The sequence below is a fragment of the Pan paniscus genome, chromosome 5 (assembly GCF_029289425.2).
Source record: "Pan paniscus chromosome 5, NHGRI_mPanPan1-v2.0_pri, whole genome shotgun sequence".
Taxonomy (NCBI): Eukaryota; Metazoa; Chordata; class Mammalia; order Primates; family Hominidae; genus Pan; species Pan paniscus.
Window position 1 is genome coordinate 42,744,348 of NC_073254.2, and position 21,986 is coordinate 42,766,333.

Consider the following 21,986-nt stretch of genomic DNA (forward strand, 5'->3'; position numbering starts at 1 on the left):
ATCGAATAATAAACTCTTGAGAGGGGGTTATTAGAATAATAGACGAGTGTGTAGATTGAGTAGTGAGCAATGAGATAAGTCCTTTGACTTGGGGGTACAGGGGAATTATGACCAGGGGTATGGGATAGGGAGAAGGTCATTCTGGAAGGCAATAAAAGGCAGACAGGACGCTAGTGGTAGAAAAAAAGGAAAACACTTGTTTATCAATGTCAGTCAATGGCGGAAGAATTACATATGACATATGCTATTGAGGAATACCTTTCAACCGTTCAAATGACAAAAGGAGTGTCAGAACAATATATATTCCATTTTTGTTGAAAAAATTTGTTTATATAGCTATAATTTGTGGGGTATTTGTACAGGAAAAGGATGCACTCCAAACTTAACAGTGATTACCCCATATTGAAAATTGTGAAACTTTTACCCTACTTGCAAGCTAACAATTTAACTTGACACAGTTTTATGGATACTAACAGAAGACACTGGACTCCTGCGTCAGAGACAGAAGACTTTATTACTTAATAACACAGGCATCATAAGCTTTATATTCCCTTGTTCCCAAAGCTTATGTTCCCAAAGCCCACAGAGGGGCCTAAGCTTGGCATTCCCCTGCTAGGATGGAACAGTGGGTTTGCAACCTAGCAGAGGAATGCCAAGCTTAGGAAGCCCAACCTTTGCTCAGCCTTGCCCCAGAATGAGCCATTATCTTTATTATCCTGGTCAGGAAACAACTGTGCTCTAGAAGGAGATACAAACATCCTTGAAAAGCTAACCTCAAAGAAAAATCTACCATAAGACTAGGAGTAATTTGAGAAGCCATTAAAGAATTATCTCCCAACATTCTAGGTAAATACTATTTGAGGGTGGAGATGTCAGCTTTTAAGAATTTTATATAATATTAATCTTTATCATGTTTCATTTATTTTTAAAAATACAAAAAATAAAAGGCAAGCATAGAAGTTCAAATTTTACTTAGAGATAAGGAACCACTCAGGGTCAGTGATTGGAAGAATGATAATGATATTTAAGGACCACGTCTTGTATAGTTAGGAAGGCTATCTCAAGGCTGTTGCAGTCACATAGGTGTGAAGTAATTAGAACTGAGGATGGTGGTTATATTAATGGAGAAAAGTAACATTTCAAAGGAGAAATCTGGCTCTGATAATTTCTCCTTTATCTCCATGTTTCATTGAGTAAACTAAGGAAGACTCTCAAGCCTGAATAACTTAGAAATTGGTGATATTATCAACCATTCTAACGGATATGTGGTGGTAACTCATTGAGGTTTTAACTTTGCATTTCCCTGATGAATAATGGTTACTTTTTAGTGTGCATACTGGCCATTCTTTTATCTTTTGTAAAGAAAGTGTTCAAATCTTTTGCCTATTTGTGTTGAATTATCTTCTTCATTAAATTGTGAGAGTTCTTTATATATTCTGGATAGTTCTTTGTCAGATAGATGTATTACAAATATTTTTCAGTGTGTAGCTTTTTCTTCACTTTCTTAATGGTGCTTTTTTGAGAAGATTTAAATTTTGATGAGAATTTAAGTTTAAAATTTTGAAGTCAAATTTATCAATTTTATCTATTATAATCAGTGTCTGTGTGTCCAGCTTGAGAAAACTGCCTATGGCATGACGCTATTTTACTTCCTATGTGTACACAACTTTGTACATAGTATGTGCAGTCATAGTTGTGTGCACATTGAATTTGTACAACTACATATGTGCACAACTTCAGACTTAAAAAAATATTTATTTGTTTATTTATGTTGAGACAGGGTCTTGCTCTATTGCCCAGGCTGGAGTGCAATGGCAGGATCTCAGCTCACTGCAGCTTCTGCCTCCCAGGCTCATGCGATTCTCCCGCCTCAGCCTCTGGAGTAGCTGGGACTACAGGAGCCCACTACCATGCCTGGCTAATTTTTGTATTTTTTGCAGAGATGGTTTTTTGCCATGTTGGCCAGGCTGGTCTCAAACTCCTGAGCTCAGGTGATCCTCCCGCAGCTTCACAAAGTGCTGGGATTACAGGCATGAGCCACCGCGCTCAGCCAAAAAAGTTATTTTTAAAATGTGAAAAAAGAAACTGAAAGTAGAGTTCTAGTCTGTCACCAGTTACTTCCAGTTACCATCCCAGGTGGAAAGCAACAGCTGTGAAATAAAAAGCAAAAATAAGTACTTTGAAGGAGTCCAGAAGCACTGTAGCTTCCTACTGTTTACTATTATTTACTTGTTTTCATGTGATAATTAGATGACAAAACCCTTAAATCAAAATGACTTTGTCAGTACGCAAAATATTGGGGAGTTAGTAATTGGGAAGGGATAGAAATGTTGGTGGTGGCTACCAGCAGGAGCAGATAAAGAGGGAAATTAAGGTGAAAATTGGAGGAGCCCTGAGAACTCAATAATAGGTGGTTGGGAAAGGTGCTGAAGGAAATAAATACATGAGACTTAAACAACAAAAAATAACACTTGCCACAACCTCCACCCCTGAAATCCTATTAGTCTCAAAAGTTAAAAAGCTCTAATGCAACAGGTCTGTAAAGAATGAACACAGGGCCAGGGTGGTGTCTCATGCCTGTAATCCGAGGACTTTGGGAGACTGAGGCAGGAGGATCACTTGAGCCCAGGAGTTCAAGACCAGCCTGGGCAACATAGTGAGACCCCCCCCCCCAGCCCCCGCCACCCCGTTTCTACAAATTTTCTTTTTTAAGCTGAGGGTGGTGCACACCTGTAGTCCCAGCTACTTGGGGGGCTAAGGTGGGAAGATTGCTTGAGCCCAGAAGGTTGAGGCTGCCGTGAGCTATGATCACACCACTACACTCTGCAATAGAGACCCTGTCTCAAAAAAAAAAAAAAAAAAAAGGCAAAAAAAGAAAAAAAGACTAACAAAGAAAGAATGAACATAGATTTGTTCCCCATATCTTGTGGTATTAAACCTAGGGTCTACTCCTCAAGCTTACATCATAGGTTTAGCATTAAAACAGCTAAGCAGCAAAGCAGATGCTGTAAGCGATAGAAATTCATTAACATAGGAAAGAGTGGGAAATATGTAAAGATCCAAAAAGAATATATATTTAATTACGATTTTTTTGAATACTTAATAAAATATGCTATTCCTAAGTGCCATGCCATAGGGATTTCACAAAACTATGAACTGTGATTAGCAGGAATTCCTCATGAAGTTTGTACTCTATGTGAGAGGTCTGGATATGTTTATGAATCGAGAACAGTAAAGTACAGGGTATGTAACGGAGCCAAACGCGAATCCAGTTGGAATCCTAAGGATCCATGAAGTGCTCCCTCCTCCAACACTTTCCCAGCCTCCTATTCACAGCTCCAGCCTCCCCACGTCCGATATCTACCCCCAGGGGACCGTTACTATTGACAGCGAGCGCGCGGAGCTGCACGGGCACACAAGGCGGAGGGGACACCAAGGTCCGTTATTCCCCAGCACGTTCACTGCCCCAGCGACAGCGCAAGCCTGAGGCACGCAGACGCGGGAGGAACCCGAGGCACAGCACACAGCAGGTGAGGGGCGTGGTACTCCGGTACCCTCAGTCGGCCGACCATAGAGCTTGTAGACCTCCAGGACTCCTAGAGAGCTCCCGGAAGTGCCTTTGGGGCAAGATGCGTGCTGGCCGGTGTTGTGCCTCCGCAGACTTAGAAGTTAGTGGCCGGAGGGGCCTGGTCCGAGTACAGCTTTCATCGCCTTTACTCCCCGACCTTCCTTCGGGTCTGTTTATCCGTTGCAGCCTCCCTTCCCCAAGACGGGGCGCCTCTGCAACTCACAGTGAGTACGGTCGGGCTCTGGGCCGGAGGAAAGTGGGTGCTTTGTGGCTGGTCCAGGCCGCAGCTGAGGACTGGCCTGAGGGGTCCGGAGAGGGGCCTGTGCGGTGTTCGGCGCCGCGGACCGATTCTGACGCCTTAGTTGCTGGTGCTGGCAGAGTATGTCCCCACGAATTGCCCTTGAACTTTTTGCGAGGGAACCTTTTATGAAGCTTTCTTCATAGATAATCGTGTTGTGGTATGTTTTTGTAGTCGATCTTGTTTATCTTAAAATGGGGAACGGCCCCCCCATGTTATTTTTTATCCAACTATTTCCAGAATCTGAATTGTTTTCACTTAGCGCTCTTTTGCGTTTAGGTCACAACAAAATTCTCAGTTTTTAAAAAAGACATATTTTGCTTTTGGAAGCCCCGTTTATCCATGGAAACCAATTTTTGCTGTTACTCTTCTTTCTTTAGTGTATTCAGAAACTGGTGGTGTGTTGACTAGATAATTGTACGAAAGTTTTTTTTTTTTTTTAATTTCAGGGTAATTCAGAATTCAACATTATCAGAATGCCTATTTCATTTGTTAAAGCAAACTGAAGTTAGCCAGCGAGGAACTCTGGGAGGGCCCCATTTCCAAAACTCTGGTTAGTCATGAGTAATTTTTGTCAGGCTACTTTGACTGCCACCACCACCTTTAAAAACATATTTCTGTTCTTTGTTAGTTCCTTTGAGTATATTTACGTAGCAATCATTGTTTTAGCAAATACATACATGTTTTGAATTTCTGTTGTTTAAATGTAAAATGTGATAGATGTTAATTAAAACTTTCAGCTAATGCAATTTGAGATAACAAAGCGTAGTATTGGCTTCACCTACTTTTTCTTGGATTTTAAATCCTGGAAAATGTCTTTTTTGTTTTGTTTTCAGTTCCCAAACATTTCTCAAATTAGACATAGTCTGAAGGAAGAATACATTCCTTCCACAACTATTGAAAAAATAATACTGTTAAAATTGAGTTGTGCCTTCAGCATCTCACAGGATTACAGTATTTAAAATCCAGAGGAAGCTTTAAAGATTGCCTTTTAAACTCATGTAAACTTGACTAGGTGTTCTTTAAGGAGACTATGTAAAAATCAGTCTGTATCCACAAAGTGCTCACCAACTTAGTACAGACATGTACGCACAAAACTGAGAGGAAGGTACATACTGGAGTAATTTTGCACTCAGTTATTTATAGGTTGTAATTCTCAAAAACTAGCTGATCAGAGAGGGAAGAGACTTAAAAAAATGGAAAATTAGCCACTAAATAGAATAATCAAGATGGGCAATGGGCAAGACCTGTTGGCTGATTTGGTATAAAAAATGAACAAACCTGATAATTAGCTGGTTTTCATCAGTGTTGTTATTGAGACTTTTTAATACCACATCAACAATATAAAGTTCTTGAATGCTGCGCACTTCACATTAAAATATTTCATAGCCTCCTGTACTGGTAAGTAGTGGGATTGCACCTGTGAATAGACTCTGCACTCAAGCCTGAGCAACATAGTGAGACCCTGTCCCTAAATAATAATAATAATATTTTATAGCCATTATGGATGAGGATTGCTCAGTAATAGATGGCCAGTTGTTCAGTAGTTAAAAATGAACCTTGGCTTTGAGGAAATTTATAAGAAAACATGGTAAGACTACCACTATATAACATCACATTCTAAACAGTTAGAATTTATGTCCCATGTATTGACCTTTAAGTTTTTAACATTAAACCATAAGTAGCTATTTTAAGAAAATTTAAGAGTTTGTTTTGATTTGAAAAATTAAATTATTTTAAAATTAGCTAAGACCATTTTAAAATAAATTATCTTAAAATTATAGGTAATTTATTCAAACAAAAACAATTTGTCAAAACCAAATTGATTACCCTTTCTCAACAAAATCTCAGCATCTTCCTCAAATTCACTCTTCCCCCAAATCTCACTATTCTAGCAAATTCCTCCACTTTCCTGTAAAGTCATAATCAATGAACTATACCCCCAATGTTAATTGATATATTTAACCATATCTTTTGCTCCTTGGTTCTTCTGATCTGTAGTTTACTCTCCACCCTGTTGTTCCCGGCCTTGTCTAACTTGAAAAATAATTTTCAAATTCCCTTTCTTTTCTGTACACACTCTCTATGTAGGATTTGTTTGTATGTTTGTTTGTTTTTAACCTTCTTGGCATTCTTGGATGGCCTTTGAGTCTGTGAACTCTGCCGAAATTGAATATACAATTTTGTATCTGTGGACATTTTGCTGGAAAGAAGTTCTGTGTTTTCTTTAGGTTGAAGAGTCTATAAACCAACCCCCCTCGCCCCGTGCCACAACTCCAAAAACTGAAAAGATAAGCACTGCCTTGATGATCCATATGGGGAACTGTATGTACAGTAATCTGATTTTTTTCCTAAGTACCTATCTCTTCTTTGTGGACTATAGGTCTCTGGTTTTATCTTGATGTTAGCATCTCATGACAACTGGTTTAGGGTATGCTACCTTTACTTACACTCTTCTTCATTCTCTACAGTATCTTTGAAATACAAAGATAATGGTCACCTCTGTCAACAAACATTTGCAATAAGGCCATGGCCACATTCTCACAATGTGATAAGTCCTATATTTGGACCATGTTAAAAATGCTTTGGTAGGAATGACAAATGGCAGGGGGATGACAGAGAAGAACTCATGAAAAAGGTAATAGATAAATTAGAGTTAAGAGTTGAATGATTTTAGGCCGAGCGCGGTGGCTTACGCCTGTAATCCCAGCACTTTGGGAGGCCGAGGCGGGCAGATCACGAGGTCAGGAGATCGAGACCATCCTGGCTAACACGGTGAAACCCCGTCTCTACTAAAAATACAAAAAATTAGCCGGGTGTGGTGGAGGGCGCCTGTAGTCCCAGCTACTCGGGAGGCCGAGGCAGGAGAATGGCGTGAACCCGGGAGGCGGAGGTTGCAGTAAGCCAAGTTCGCGCCACTGCACTCCAGCCTGGGCGACAGAGCAAGACTCCATCTCAAACAAAAAAAAGAGTTGAATGGTTTTAGCTGGACCAAGATTTATCAACCTTGGCATTGACACTTTGGGCCAAATAATTCTTTGTGGTGGGGGCTGTGTTGAGCATTGTAGGATCCCTGGCCTCTATGTACAAGATAATAGTAGCACCCCTTACCCCCAAGTTGTGACAACAAAAATATTTACAGACATTATGAAAGGTCCCTGGGATGGGGGTAAGGACAATATTGCCATCAGTTTTGAACCACTAAGCTAGAGTAAAGAACTCTGTAGTAGAATGGAAGTATGAGAAAGCCACAGCCCAGAAAGGCTTTATGTAAGTGAGTTTAAAGTAGATATAGCCAGCCAGGTTTACATTCATAAAGGGCCTTGCATACCATGCTAAAAAATTTGGTCCCTATTGAAATATTTTCAGGAGGTGAGTCATGTTAGTCATATTACATATTTTTTAAAAATCTCTGGCAGTACAGGGCTACTGTAAAAAAAAAAAAAAAGTATCATAAACCTGGTAGTTTAATAGAATAGACACTTACTGTCTCATAGTTAGGAAGGCTAGATGTCCAAAATCAGAGTGTCGCCAGACCCATGCTCTTCTAGCTTCTTGTTTTTACTGACAAACTTTGGCATTCCTTGGCTTGCAGCTGCATAACTCCATCTCTGCTTCTGTAGTCACTTAGCTCTCATTCATCTGTGTGTGTGTGTCTTCACATGACCTTCTCCTTTCTCAGAGTCTGTCTCTCTGTGTCTTTTTTCCTTTTAAAAGTGTGCCAGTCATATTGGTTTAATGGCCTACCCATTCCAGTATAACTTCATCTTAACTTGATTACATCTGCAAAGCCCCATTTCCAAATAAGGTCACATCCACAGGTACTAGAGGTTAGAACGTCCGCATATCTTTTTGGGGGACACATTTCAACCCACAGTAGGCAATATTGTGGAACATGAATGGGAAAAAAGCATAACCAAAGTTACCATTGCAGTTCTAGGCAAGAGATGATGTCTATACCAAGGATGGAAACCATAGACATATATTTCACAAAGAAATAGGATCATGAAATTGAACTTTTTTCGGACATCAGGTCTTGTTTCTAAATCTCACTCTTACAAGAAATATAAACATGTTCTGTGTTTGCAATTGTAAATATGGCTAATGTTCTTCGATTCTATCAATAAGATAAAAGATATGGACCTTTGCCCATGGGGAAAATACAATTAAGTTTTGAAGTCAGAATTCCTTTGGAACTGATAAATATACAGTTATGGGAAAAGTAACATTAAAGCAATACACATTTAAGTAACAGAGGTATAGAATGAGAGGAAAATAATTTCCAATTGGAGTCACCAGGAAAGGATTTTTAAAGGCAACAGTATTTTATCTTGTCCTTTAAGAAAGTAGTGTCGGTACTGATGAAAGAAGTCAAAGAAGACTTCAACGGAGAGACACATTGTGTTCATGGAATGGAAAACTCACTATTGTTGAGATATCAGTTGTCCCTAAAATGAGCTATGGATTCAATACAAATCCAATTCAATAGTTTTTTGTAGAAATTAATACACTGATTCTAAAATGTGTATCAAGAGACAACAGAACTAGGAAAGTGAAAATAATTTTGAAAACGAACAACAGTTGCAAGACCCACCTACTTGATTTCAAGATTTTAAAAGTTACACAATCAAGACTATTCTGTATTGGTGAAAGAATAGATGTATAGGTCAATAAACAGAACAGAGATTCCAGAAATAGACCCTTACATATACATACATATAGTGAACTGATATTTGACAAATATACAAAGACAGTTAAGTAGATAAAGGAGAATCCTTAAAATGAACCTCCATCCATACCTCAAATTCTATATAAAAATTAACTCAAAATGGATCGTAGGCCTAAATGTAAAACCTAAAACTATAAAACTTTTAGTAAAAAACAGGAGAAAATATTTTTAACCTTGGATTAAGCAAAGATTTCTTAGATATGACATCAAAAGCACAGTCAATTAAAAAAATGAACTTTTTTTCTTCAAAAGGCCCTATGAAAAGGATGAAAAAGAGGGAATACTTGCAAATTACATATCTCATAAAGGACTTGTGTCCAGAGTATGTAAGAAACTCAAAACTTAATTTTAAAATAACTAAATTTAAAAATGGGCAGAAGTTTTGAACAAATACTTCACTAAAGAAGATATATAGATGTTAAATAAGCACATAAAAAGATGCTCAACATTATTAGTCAGTAGAGAAATGCATACTAAAGCCATATGAGATATTAAAACCATAATGAGTTGCCACTACACATACACCTATTAGAATATCTAAAATTAAAAACAAAAACAATATCAAGTGCTAGTCAGATTGGTGAGCAACTGCAATTCTCATATACAAGTAGTGGAATGCAGAATGCTTTGGAAAACAGTTTTGCAGTTTCTTATAAAGTTATACATATATGTATTTTATGACACAGCAATTTTACCTCTGAATATTTGCCCAAATAAAATGAAAACTATATTCACACCAAAACTCATGCAGATGTTCATAGTGGCTTTATTCATAGTGATAAAAAAACAAAAACAACTCAGATATTGTTCAACTGGGAAATGGATAAACATTTAAACATTCCCACTCCAGAATCTCACATAAATAAAATCATATAGTATGTAGCCTTTTGAGTGTGGGAGTAGACTTTTGGGTTGTAGTTGTCAATAGGGCATCCAGGTTCCTTGGAGTGCTCCATAGAGAGTTTCTGAGTTGGAGGTCACGTCCATAGTAGAGGAAGTTAACCTTGAGATAGGAGGAAAGATGAGGGGCACAGGTAGGATAAGGAATGTTAGGTGGAGAAGAGCAAAGTGTTAGGAAAGTTTTTGACAATACCTTGAATTAGATTATGTAGAAATTAGTCTCATCTGTTAAGAGTAAGGGAAAGGTTGAGAGCTGAAGTGTGTAGAACCAGATTAGTACAGCTGGTGTATCAAAGACTAAAAGGGGTTAAATGAGCAGCCCTGAAGGCCAGCTGAGATTAAACACAAAATTTCAACTAGACCCAGTCTACATGGTTTCCTGACTTTGCTTAGCCATGTTCCACATCCCCAAACATGGTGATGAAAGCAGAAGGAAGGGGTTTTTCTATGGATGGGTTTGGCATGACTGGCATGACAGAAAGTTAAGGAAGTAAGAAGTTATTTCTGGAACAGTGGGGAGGATCATTTAATTGGCCGAACCATGAAGTCCGTGTCATACTAAGGAACTTGTTAAGATACCATAGTTAGTTACAATGACTTTTGACTTGCCTTAACACTATCATATTTTCTTCATGAAGAAGTACCCTTAGAAAGAGGCCCTCAGAAGAGTCTTCTCTTAAGAAGATAAAGAAGGTAGTGGAAACGAACTTCCTGAGCTTTTCAGGCTCTAATGGCTGAAGAATCAAGAAAGCCTTCAGCCCCATCCCCACCAGACCAGACTCCTGAAGAGGATCTTGTAATCGTCAAGGTAGAGGAGGATCATGGTTGGGACCAGGAATCTAGTCTGCATGAAAATAACCCTCTTGGCCAAGAAGTGTTCCGCCTGCGCTTCAGGCAGTTATGCTACCAGGAGACACTAGGACCCCGAGAAGCTCTGATCCAACTACGGGCCCTTTGCCATCAGTGGCTGAGGCCAGATTTGAACACCAAGGAACAGATCCTGGAGCTGCTGGTGCTGGAGCAGTTCTTGACCATCCTACCTGAGGAGCTCCAGACACTGGTTAAGGAACATCAGCTAGAGAACGGAGAGGAGGTGGTGACCCTATTAGAGGATTTGGAAAGGCAGATTGATATACTAGGACGACCAGTAAGTAGAAGGAGGCGTGCGTGCTGTGACTGTGGGAGTCCTGGAAGCTTGGTAGAGGGACATAGGCATCACAGTGGGAGAGCAGATGCTTAGCATCAGTTTCTGTTGGATAAGGATGACAATAGTTTTAGTGTAGTATGACTTGTAGAGTTCTTTTTACTTTTGTAAAGGATATAAATCCATTTTGTTTTTGTCGTCATAACATCCCTACGACTGTATTGTTCTTGTTTGCCGGATGGGAACTTGATGCATAGGAAGCTTAAGTTAATTTTTCAGGGGTATCCAAATAATTAAAGGTAAATTTGAGACCAGAAATCAGGCTTTCTAGTTCCTTATTAAAAGATTTTTCTACTGCATAGCACTGCTTTAAGTTTGTTGTTTTCCTCCTTCCTCTGCCTTAGGAGCACAAAATATTGGTGTTCTGTGTAACAGGGAAGGCATCAGCAGAAATCTTTTCCTTTAGTACTAAGCAAAAATGATGCCTTTCTTTCTGTGCTCATTACGTATTCGTGTTCCTTACTGTCCCTAAGAAGTGAGGAAGATTCTGCTGCTTCCTTCCCCAAGCATATATCCCTGTAGATGTGTTCGTGGTCCTCTTTCATTGTTCATTACATTTCGCAAAGGGATTCCTTATTATCCAACTGTCTGTTGTTTCCAGGTCTCAGCTCGCGTACATGGACATAGGGTACTCTGGGAGGAGGTAGTACATTCAGCATCTGCACCAGAGCCTCCAAATACTCAGCTCCAATCTGAGGCAACCCAACATAAATCTCCAGTGCCCCAAGAGTCACAAGAGAGATGTGAGTAGCCAGATTTCATTGATGATAAGGGGGGGAAGTAGAAATAAAAGTCCATTTGGGATACCTATCTAGTTCCTGAAGAACCAGGAACTAAAATCCTGTTTACAGACCAGTCCCAAAGTCTGTGTTTAAATGTTTAGGCTTCAAATATAGATTATTCTTTCTAGTGGTAAACTCATGAACAAATTAAATAATTTGACTATTTTTTTTTTTATTTTTTTTCCTTTTATTATTATACTTTAAGTTTTAGGGTACATGTGCACATTGTGCAGGTTAGTTACATATGTATACATGTGCCATATTTCTGTTACCGCAGTACATTTACAACATACATTTTTGAGGTTATGCTGGTATTGTCATGCCACTTTATTTGGAAATATTTCAGTATGTATTTCCTCAGACAAGAGCATTTCTTAGGTAACTTAAATAAATAAATTCCTAAATTTATCACAATTAAGAAATGTAGTATTGCTACAATACTAACCTAGGCCACAGTTCATATTTTGACAGTTGCCTCAATTATGTTCTTTCTGGTTCAGAGTCTAGTCTGGCTTCACACTTTGTGGTTAGTTGTCATCGCTGTTTAGTCTCCTTTACTTTGGAATAGTTCCTCAACCTTTCTTTTTTTTTGAAGAGTACAGGTGTATTATTTTGTAGAATGGCTGCAGTTTGGATTTGCGTGATGTTTGATCATGTTTACATTGAGGTCATATGTATTTGGCAGGAACACCTCACCCTGCCAAGGATACATGACCTAAATCTTAACAAGAGATGTTGTACTCCTTCTTAGGGGTACAACAGGAATTTGTCCTATTATTGGTGGTGTTATCTTTGATGACTTGGTTAAGGTTATTCTTGCAGGGTTAATCATTGTATAGTTACTATTTTTCCCTTTGTAACTAATAAATAATTTGTGGAAGATACTCTTGAGTGTATTTAAATATCTTAGTCCTCATTAAACTTTTGTTGCTAAAACACTAGTTTTAGTGTTCATTGGTGCTTCTTGACTGACTTAGTGATTACTAGAATGGTTATGAAATAGTGATTTTCTAACTCCGTCATTCCTTCTACATTTCTTTATTGTAAAGGAGAGTGCTCCCTTCTCCCAATTTTATTATTTTTTATTTATCAGTATGGACTCAAATTCGTATTTATTCCATAAATATTCTGTTACTGTCTTTATTTTGTTTTTGCTTTGTCTTTGAGACAGAGTCTCACTCTGTCATCCAGGCTGGAGTACAGTGGCACGATCTCAGCTCACTGCAGCTTCTGCCTCCCGGGTTCCAGCGATTCTTAATCCTCAGCTTCCCCAGTAGCTGGGATTACAGGCGCACACCACCATGCCTGGCTAATTTTTGTATTTTTGTAGAGACGAGGTTTCACTGTGTTGGCCAGGCTGGTCTCGAACTCCTAGCCTCAAGCGATCTGCCCACTTCAGCCTCCCAAAGTGCTGAGATTACAGCCATGAGCCACTGTGCTCGGCCACTGTCTTTATTTTGCTAAATCATCTCAGATTTGGCCATAGAAGGCCCCTTCAGTCTGGCTCTTGTATCCTCTTGACATTTTCCCATTGTTTTTTTGAGAATTTTTTTACTTTTTTGCAGAATGAGGTGTTCCAGTCTCATCTTCCCCTGCATTTCATATTTTTTCATTAATGTGATTTAGAGTAGTTTATAAATATGAATTTTTAATATTTGTAAAGAAGCATTAAAACACTTAATACTTCTTGTCTAAAGTCCTAAAGCTTGTTACCTGAGATACAGTAATCTATATTTTAATAATAAGCCGTTTAATATCTATAGAAAGCAAATACTGGGAGCCATAGTAGACATTTCAGAAAGGTAATTAATTAATAGAGACTGGTTGATTCTGATACTTGGTTTGCCAAGAGATTAGGACCTAAGGAAATACTGTATACAGCCACAAAGACAGAAGTAGTTTTGATGGTAGAGAAGAAATTGAAAAGCGATTCCTGTTAGGAAACCAGTATACTTTCTATTTTTGAGTGTAACTTCAGTCTGACTTCAGGGACATCGGGGTGCGTATGTTTTGTGGGGCAGCCGTAGATATGGCCCCAGAATCTAAGATATCAGCACTTCATGTGCAAAATCTTTGGCATACATGTATATCTGCTGAAATAAAAATAATTTGGAATGGGTGAGTGCCAGCTCCCACAACCACAGGACAGGACTGGTCTCATTCATAGCTCCTTTCTCCTCTCAGCCATGTCTACTTCCCAGAGTCCTACTCGTTCCCAGAAAGGAAGTTCTGGAGACCAGGAAATGACAGCTACACTTCTCACAGCAGGGTTCCAGGTGAGTTGTGCTCCTTCTCACTGAAACCCCATAGCTGTGCTTGTCAGTGTTTGTGGCATCTGCCCTATATCTTGACTGTCTAGTTTGTAGCAGTACCTACCCAAAAAGTTGTCCCAAAAATTCTTTTGCCTAGGGACAGATTGATCCTGAATTTCCCCCAGTAAATCTCATGCATTTTCCTCTTCTTCCTAGCTATTCAGATCCCTTTACATAGTACATTCCCAAGTTGTAATTCTCTCCCAATACTGGTGGCTCTCTCAAGCTCTATAGGTTTGAGCTGTGGAACAGTCCCAGTCCCCAAATGGGGATCTTGTTTTGTTTCAGACTTTGGAGAAGATTGAAGACATGGCTGTGTCCCTTATTCGAGAGGAGTGGCTTCTTGATCCATCACAGAAGGATCTGAGTAGAGATAACAGGCCAGAAGATTTCAGAAACGTGTTCTCCCTGGGTAAGGAGAGGTGTGGTTATTATTGTCATTTTAGATTTTTTGTTTGTTTGTTGTTTATGTGTATAGTAGCTACAGCCTTTCTGAAAGACATAGTCAAGTTTAACTCAGGATCCAGCAGAGGGATATGACGTTGAGATTTCTTGAAATCTTACGTGAAACTTTTGTTCTCCTGTCCAGAACTTCCTTACATTTTGTACCAGGGTACTGGCGTTTTTGCCAGTTGGAAATTGACATCTCACAGGTGCTCTCTGAGTTCATATATTTCTTCTCCAAGTTGTCATGGGATTCCTACATATATTTTTCTCACATAAATTAATTGTATCTCCTCCCTTTTGATGACTGTTTGGGCATTTTCCCATTTCTGTCCTGCTCATTAGTTCTTTTAGTAGTTCCATATTCCTCTCCCCAACTTTCACCTCACTTCAGTTCATCCTTTCCTGACTTTAGTTCCCCTTCCAATTAACTCTCTTTTTTTAATGGTACCTCTTTCCCAGTTGACTAGCTCATATTAAGCAAGGTCACTATTAAGAAGCTATTTTGGAGACAGAAGTTTTGTGTTTACTTATAGCTGTTCATGTGTACTTTCCTTTTCCCCTATCTTCAGTTCCTTTCTCCTAACATAAAGAATAGGATGTGACATTGGCTTGATGTTTATTTATTACATTTTTATTTCAGGTGGTGAGACCAGGAGTGAGAACAGGGAATTAGCTTCAAAACAGGTAATATCTACTGGAATCCATCCACATGGAGAGACAGCTGCCAAATGCAACGGGGATGTTATCAGGGGTCTTGAGCATGAAGAAGCCCGAGACCTTCTGGGCAGATTAGAGAGGCAGCGGGGAAATCCCACACAAGAGAGACGACATAAATGTGATGAGTGTGGGAAAAGCTTTGCTCAGAGCTCAGGCCTTGTTCGCCACTGGAGAATCCACACTGGGGAGAAACCCTATCAGTGTAATGTGTGTGGTAAAGCCTTCAGTTACAGGTCAGCCCTTCTTTCACATCAGGATATCCACAACAAAGTAAAACGCTATCACTGTAAGGAGTGTGGCAAAGCCTTCAGTCAGAACACAGGCCTGATTCTGCACCAGAGAATCCACACTGGGGAGAAGCCATATCAGTGCAATCAGTGTGGGAAGGCTTTCAGTCAGAGTGCGGGCCTTATTCTGCACCAGAGAATCCACAGTGGAGAGAGACCCTATGAATGTAATGAGTGTGGGAAAGCTTTCAGTCATAGCTCACACCTCATTGGACATCAGAGAATCCACACTGGGGAGAAGCCCTATGAGTGTGATGAGTGTGGGAAAACCTTCAGGCGGAGCTCACATCTTATTGGTCATCAGAGGAGCCACACTGGGGAGAAACCCTACAAATGCAATGAGTGTGGGAGGGCCTTCAGTCAGAAGTCAGGCCTTATTGAACATCAGAGAATCCACACTGGAGAAAGACCCTATAAATGTAAAGAATGTGGGAAAGCTTTCAATGGGAACACTGGTCTCATTCAACACCTGAGAATTCACACAGGGGAGAAGCCCTACCAATGTAATGAGTGTGGGAAAGCCTTTATTCAGAGGTCAAGTCTCATTCGACATCAGAGAATCCACAGTGGTGAAAAATCTGAATCCATAAGCGTTTAGGAACAACATCAGTTACAGTTTGAGCATTATTCAGCATTAGGGAAACCACACATTGGTGAGAGGTCTTTCAGTGTACTAAAAGGCAGAAAGGTCATCGCAACTTTAGTGTCAGAATCTATAGTGGTGGCAAAGTTATGATAGCTCTTTAGTAATTTGGGCCCAGTGCCTTGGTGAAGGTTGATTAGCTTGACTGTCTTTGAAAGTATCTGATGGAGCTCCTGATGACCTAATGTATCCTTTAGAAATTTAAAATAGCATTAGAGCAAGTTGCTTGTCATGGCTTGAAGAGCTTAACTTTGTCTTTTGGATGAGTAGCTATAGGTTTGAGAGAGGCTGGCTACTCCTAGTTCCTGTGCTTCTTCCCATCTCCTGTGATCCCCCTCTCCCATTTATTCCCTTGAAGGTGCCCTTGTATTCCTAATCTGATCTAAGAAGCTGCTGTAGAGTCAGAAGTAGCTTCTGTGTGAAACTTATATTTGTATGTAGCTTTCTAGGAAAATTTTACAGACACTTAAAGTATTTATGCTTAAGTGTGCATTTTTTTATTCTAATATTCCTTCTAGTCAATGGAAATTTGTATTCCCATACAAACTCAGAATGCTATATTTGTAACAGCACTCCAGCATTTTTCTTCATGTATCACCTTCACTGACTCCATTGAGTCGTTGAGCATCTGTACATATCCTTCACCACCCCCAGTCCCAGCACCTGTGTCAGTAAAGAAAGTGGACACATTAGTAATGGTTATGGGAGTAATACAGAGAAAGAGGTGAGTGGAGACTCAGCCCAGCTGCTCTTGAGCTTGGATAGTTATACATTTTGGTGACTTCTGACTCTCCTTCCACCTCCCCACTGTACACTGTGGTACAAATAGTTTGCACTATCCTAGTCATGGCATCAGGTAGGAGAAGGAGACGAAGATGCTTTAGGAAGATAAAAACCTTACAAAGAATGTATACTCATCTTTTTTGGCCCATTACAATACTGCTTTCTCAGGTTCTTAACAGCCTGTGCAAACTTCCTGACTAGATGGTCTGTCACTCCTATCATTACCTTGCACCCATCTCTTTAGATGGCCTCAGCACCTCACTCGTTATTCTCCATCTGTTTCTTGCCATTAGTTTATATGACTTTAATATCCACAGTGGTAATCTAATACCTTACCTCACAGGTTTTCATTCTTTTGAACTCTGGTGCACTCCACTGTAATCCATGTCTGTAATCTACCAACAAAGATGTACTCTTAAACTCAGTATCACCAGGCACTATATTTCATCTTTGAGGCTTTTGTTATACCAAGGAATACTATATAAAGTAATGAGACTGGTTTAAAGTAACATGCCAGAACTTACGCATCCAGTGTGGGTTGTCACTTGTTATTCCCAAGTACTATTATTCCATACTACTATATTCTTCCAAATATTTGGAACACTCTTAGAATTCCCATTTAATAAACCATATGAGAAAGCCCTCTATTACTCTTACACTTTAGTTTTACCATTTGAGTAGCCACTTATTCACCAGAGTTGGAATTGAGAAATTTTGGGCTTTCCAAAATTAACCTTTAAACTTAAAAATTGATTACATTGAGCCTATTCAGAAAAAAAAATTATATAGGTTCTGATGAAAGCTTCATAATTTCACCCTGTGACTATCCTGAAAAGAAATAATAATCATTTTATGATTGATGGGTCAAAAAAAGCAATCAAAGTCTTACGTCATAGAGGACCACCTTTTGGATCATAAATTCTTTCCCTATAACATTCCTTCTCTGCCTCTCTATGGCCCACTTTGACCACTAACAACATCAGAATTATCTACATCAATTTCATTGAGCCATTGGTGAATGAAGACACCCATCACTTGTCATGTTGGTTTCCAACAGTCCTTTCGATTATCCTTTATTTTCTTATCCTCCCTTCTCTTGTTTCTTTTATTTATAAGTTACCATTCCTAGTTTCTTTGTACTTGAAATTTTAAGAAACCAGAAACAAGTAAATCTCGTTGTATCTAGATCTTTGCTCTGTGTTTCAGTTGTGCCTTACCCTCTGTAAGATACTGATTCTTCCTGGGGCCAGTATTACCTTGTATGCAAATATTACATATGATGGGTGCATTGTCAGAGGGAAAATACATGTATATGTACACATGTGTATGTACACACACACACACACCTGCCATACACTTTAGAAGAACGCTTCTCTTCTATTCCAATAAAAAGTCCTTTTAGCAATGCAACATATTAACAAAATTGGGTGCATTCAGGGTGGTATGGCCATAGACCAGAGCAACACATTGAAATGTATACAGATGTACTAGCTAAAGTCTCTTTATGTGTCAGTATTAAGAGTAATATGTAGCCAGATTACTTAAATCTCAGAATTACTAAGCATGTGGCATAAATTTGGAGAAAATAATATGACTAGAAAAATTAGTGTTATATTGGGTGTGAGAAAAGACTGTGTCTTGAAAGAATTATCAAAGCTGATACAGCACATATACAGAATTAGCCAAATGGTATAAGACAATAGAAAAAGGCTGTGGATTCTTTGAGGACATCACTAGAAATCATTCTTTGTCTCAAGTTCACACTCTTAGCATAGAATATTATTGACTAGGCTGTATGACATTTTGAGCTCTTAACTGTGAATGGCATTCATTAAGCTTTATCCTATAGATTCTATCTTTATGTTCATCTGAAATGAACTATTCATCAGTACTTTCTCCTCCCATCCTAAGCTTCTCATTTTAGGAACTGACATGATAAGGTGGTTCTTTCATAACTCTAATGCCATCCAACATAGCCCTGGGAGAGGCATGTTAGGTTTCAGAGATTTTCTCCATGGAGCAAGGTGCAGTGCTAGAATATGGTGGTTGATTCCCAAACAGAGCAGTTAACTTTACTCTTGGTTCTGAGTCTCCAAATAATAATAGCCGACGTTTATTGAGCACTTACTATGTGCCCAACCCTGTTATGCCTTTCTCAGGCTCATGATAAATGTATTAGTCTGTTCTCATGCTGCTATTAAAGACATACCTGACACTGGGTAATTTATAAAGGAAAGAGGTTTAATGGACTCAGTTCCACATGGCTGGGGACGCCTCACAATCATGGTGGAAGGCAAGGAGGAGCAAATCATGTCTTATACATGGATGGCAGCAGGCAAAGAGAGAACTTGTGCAGGGGAACTCTTTATAAAACCGTCCGATCTTGTGAGACTTATTCACTATCACAAGAACAGCACAGGAAAGTTCTGCCCCCGTGATTCAATTACCTCCCACTTGGTCCCACCCACGACACGTGGGAATTGTGGGAGCTACAATTCAAGATGAGATTTGGATGGGACACAGCCAAACCGTATCAATAGGTATTATTTTATCCCCCATTTTATAAATGAGGAAACGGAGGCTTAGTTGAGTGAGCTGACCAATATCACCCAGCCAGTATGTGATCAAACTGATTCTGACCCACACAGTTTGATTCTAGAGCCTGTTCTGACTACTGTGCTAAGGTGTGTATAATGAACATGGTAATTCTAACCAGCTTTTTAAAAATATGTAGCGCTTGTCATGAGAGGTACTGGGGAAAAGAATGTGCAGTAGAGTGCAAATACATTACAATTACTGGAAAATTGGTGCAAAATGCCTTTTGGGGTTACAATTATATCATTTTTAAGTGTTGATGCTTTGTAGTACTACAAAGCTAAATTGTGCAAATAAAACATATTTAACAGAGTAATTGGGAGGATAAAGCAATAATAAATTCAAATATATTTTTCTCCAAACTGCCAAAGGGAAAGTAGAATTGTGGAGGGAAATGAAATATCCATGTACCAGGCCAGGCAGATGGTCAGTTAGGATGACAATAGTAAGTTCATCTACAGCATAAAATGTGAAATGCTTTCAACCTCATTGCCCATTTCCAACTACCATTCTGTTTCTCCTCTATTGTTCATGGTTTTTCAAACATATCTTTGATTTTTCAACCCCCCTTTTTCATTAATCTGTTCTTAAAACTTCTTTCTACTGGCTTTCATACTTAGCATTCCAGTGAAATGTTCTTAGACTCACCAGTGGACAAATAATAAGGCCTTTATTATTATTTCTTGTCCTTTTTGATCTAATTTATATTTTATATTGTTGAATTCTCCCTCCTTTGGCTTGTGGGATCCTTTTTCTCTAATATCTGTCTTTCTTTTTTTAGTTGATCTTTCCACCCACTCCCCTTTCTCCTCTTCTCCACTGAGAATAATCTCCCTGTCTTTTATTCACTTCATTTTCTATACTCCTATTTATCCATTTTGATTGTTTATACCTACTATTTGTATTCAAATGACTTCATTTTTCCCACCCTGTGGGTCAGTTTGTGACTTTTGGAATTTTCCACAGGTACCTGTACAACTTGATATTTGAAAACAGGATTCATCACCATATATCCCCAGCCCCCGTTTTCTTTTTAAACAGGCCTCATTGCGTAATTCCTTTGCCCTGAAAAGTGTCACCACCTTTATATTTTTACCCCAGCCTTGGAGTTATCTTTTTCTGCTCTCCATTCTCCATGTCCAAAAACTTGCTGTCAGTCCAGTTTTTAATCAGTTTTCTCCTTGAGGCTTGATCTCCCATTTCTCTCATCCCATTATAGCTTTTCATGTAGATCTGAGGCCCAGGTTACTGTAATTCTTTATTTTCCAATTTCCTTGCTCCCAGGATCCCCATCTTGTATAAAGTTTCCAAGGTGCTCCTCCTCAAACTCCATTTTTACAATATCCGTATTGTAAAATTTTCATTTTCAGTAACACCCAGTAGATAATTTTTCAAAGACGATCCTCCTCAAACACCCATTTTTACAATATCTCTATTGTAAAATTTCATTTTCACTAAGTAACACCCAGTAGATAATTCCTATGGAGCAGTGGTGTTCCAAATTCTCCATTACCTCTATGCCTAATATTCATCAGCCTTCATTACTCTCTAGCATATTCACCTTGATTCAACAGATTCAAACTTCCTACAGCCTTCTACTGATGTCTTACAAGCTCTTGCCTCTGTGCCTTTCTCATGCTATTCTTTTTGCTTAGATTGCTCTTTGGTCCCAGCTCATGTTCATCACTCCCTTCAAAGCCTTTCTTCCTTTATATCTTCTGACTGAGCTCTCCCTGATTGACATCACCTCATGCGATGACCTCCCTCATTCTGTGCTGCCTCAGCACTTATCTTTTGAGTTTGTACTGTGGTCCATGTACTTACTAATATGTTGCTTTGTAATTATTTTTCTAGCACTCTGTGTTACAGTTTCATATTTGTATTTATTTCCAAAATTAAATTGTAAGCTCCTTGAGGGCAGGAATAATAACTTTTACATTTGTATCTCTGCACCCCCGAGTGCCTAGTATAGTGCTGAGCACATAGTAGGCATTTAATAAATGCTTGTTGAAGTATTGTGTGGATTATTTGTGGTGGTATCTACAGAAATTTTTAAGCTGTTTTCAAGAATGTCTCTTACCACTTTGGGTGCTCAAAAATGTACAGACCTATTTTCGTATGCTAGCATAGTATATCAGGATCTGCCTCTACCTAAGAGTAAGGCCAAAAAAAATTCATCTTTAGGAAATTATGTGTGAAAAGCTGAAGCTCTCCATTTGGCCAGCCTTATTGGTCAAGAAAGAAAATAAGCACTAAAGACTATTGTGTGAAGGTTATAATTCCAAAAGCGCTTGAGAATAGGCTTTTGTATGTGAGATTAGTGGTTCTCTTTGGGAGAAATTTGACAATGTTTGGGGACATTTTTGTTCATACCATTGGTGGGCAGCTGGGATACTACTGGCATCTAGTAGGTAGAGGCTGGGGATGCTGCTAAGCATCATGTTTGCACAGGACAGCACCTCACCCCACCCTGCATCGCCCCACCCCTGCCCCTGTCCCCGCCCCACAACAAAGAATGATCTGGCCCAAAATCCTTAATGCTGAGGTTGCGAGACTTGATATATTTAAGGTAAATAGGAGAAAGAGATACGAAGTACTGGCAATACAATTAGAAAAATTAGCTATGCCAAGCCTTAAGAGAATCCTGTGTGTGTGCATATTTTGTGGTTTTTAAGACTATAAAAGAAAAAGAAGACTTAATGTTTGGCATTCACAGCAACA

At 39.1% G+C, this 21,986-nt stretch overlaps 1 protein-coding gene across 4 annotated transcripts; it reads left to right on the forward strand.

Annotated features, from left to right (window-relative positions):
- Positions 1 to 1,775: 1,775 nt before the first annotated feature.
- On the forward strand, positions 1,776 to 21,280 carry LOC100980386 (zinc finger protein with KRAB and SCAN domains 8-like). Of its 4 annotated transcripts, XM_003829666.5 has the most exons (7): positions 3,663 to 3,792; positions 6,098 to 6,191; positions 10,134 to 10,642; positions 11,301 to 11,442; positions 13,666 to 13,757; positions 14,082 to 14,205; positions 14,881 to 21,280. In XM_003829666.5, exons 3-7 carry the CDS (start codon positions 10,226 to 10,228, stop codon positions 15,840 to 15,842), a joined length of 1,737 nt encoding a protein of 578 aa, XP_003829714.3. In that variant the 5' UTR covers positions 3,663 to 3,792; positions 6,098 to 6,191; positions 10,134 to 10,225; the 3' UTR covers positions 15,843 to 21,280. The 4 variants fall into 4 exon arrangements, with proteins under 4 accessions (XP_063461282.1, XP_003829713.3, XP_008953288.3 ...); XM_063605212.1 differs by lacking the exons at positions 3,663 to 3,792; positions 6,098 to 6,191 and adding an exon at positions 1,776 to 3,530; XM_003829665.5 differs by lacking the exon at positions 6,098 to 6,191 and having other exon boundaries at positions 3,616 to 3,792.
- Positions 21,281 to 21,986: the final 706 nt, after the last annotated feature.

Coding starts and splice junctions, on each gene's coding strand:
- LOC100980386 (XM_063605212.1), top strand. CDS start 10,226: ATGGCTGAAGAATCAAGAAAGCCTTCAGCCCCATCCCCACCAGACCAG. Junction 11,443..13,665: donor CCAAGAGTCACAAGAGAGAT/GTGAGTAGCCAG, acceptor TTCTCCTCTCAG/CCATGTCTACTTCCCAGAGT. Junction 13,758..14,081: donor TTCTCACAGCAGGGTTCCAG/GTGAGTTGTGCT, acceptor GTTTTGTTTCAG/ACTTTGGAGAAGATTGAAGA.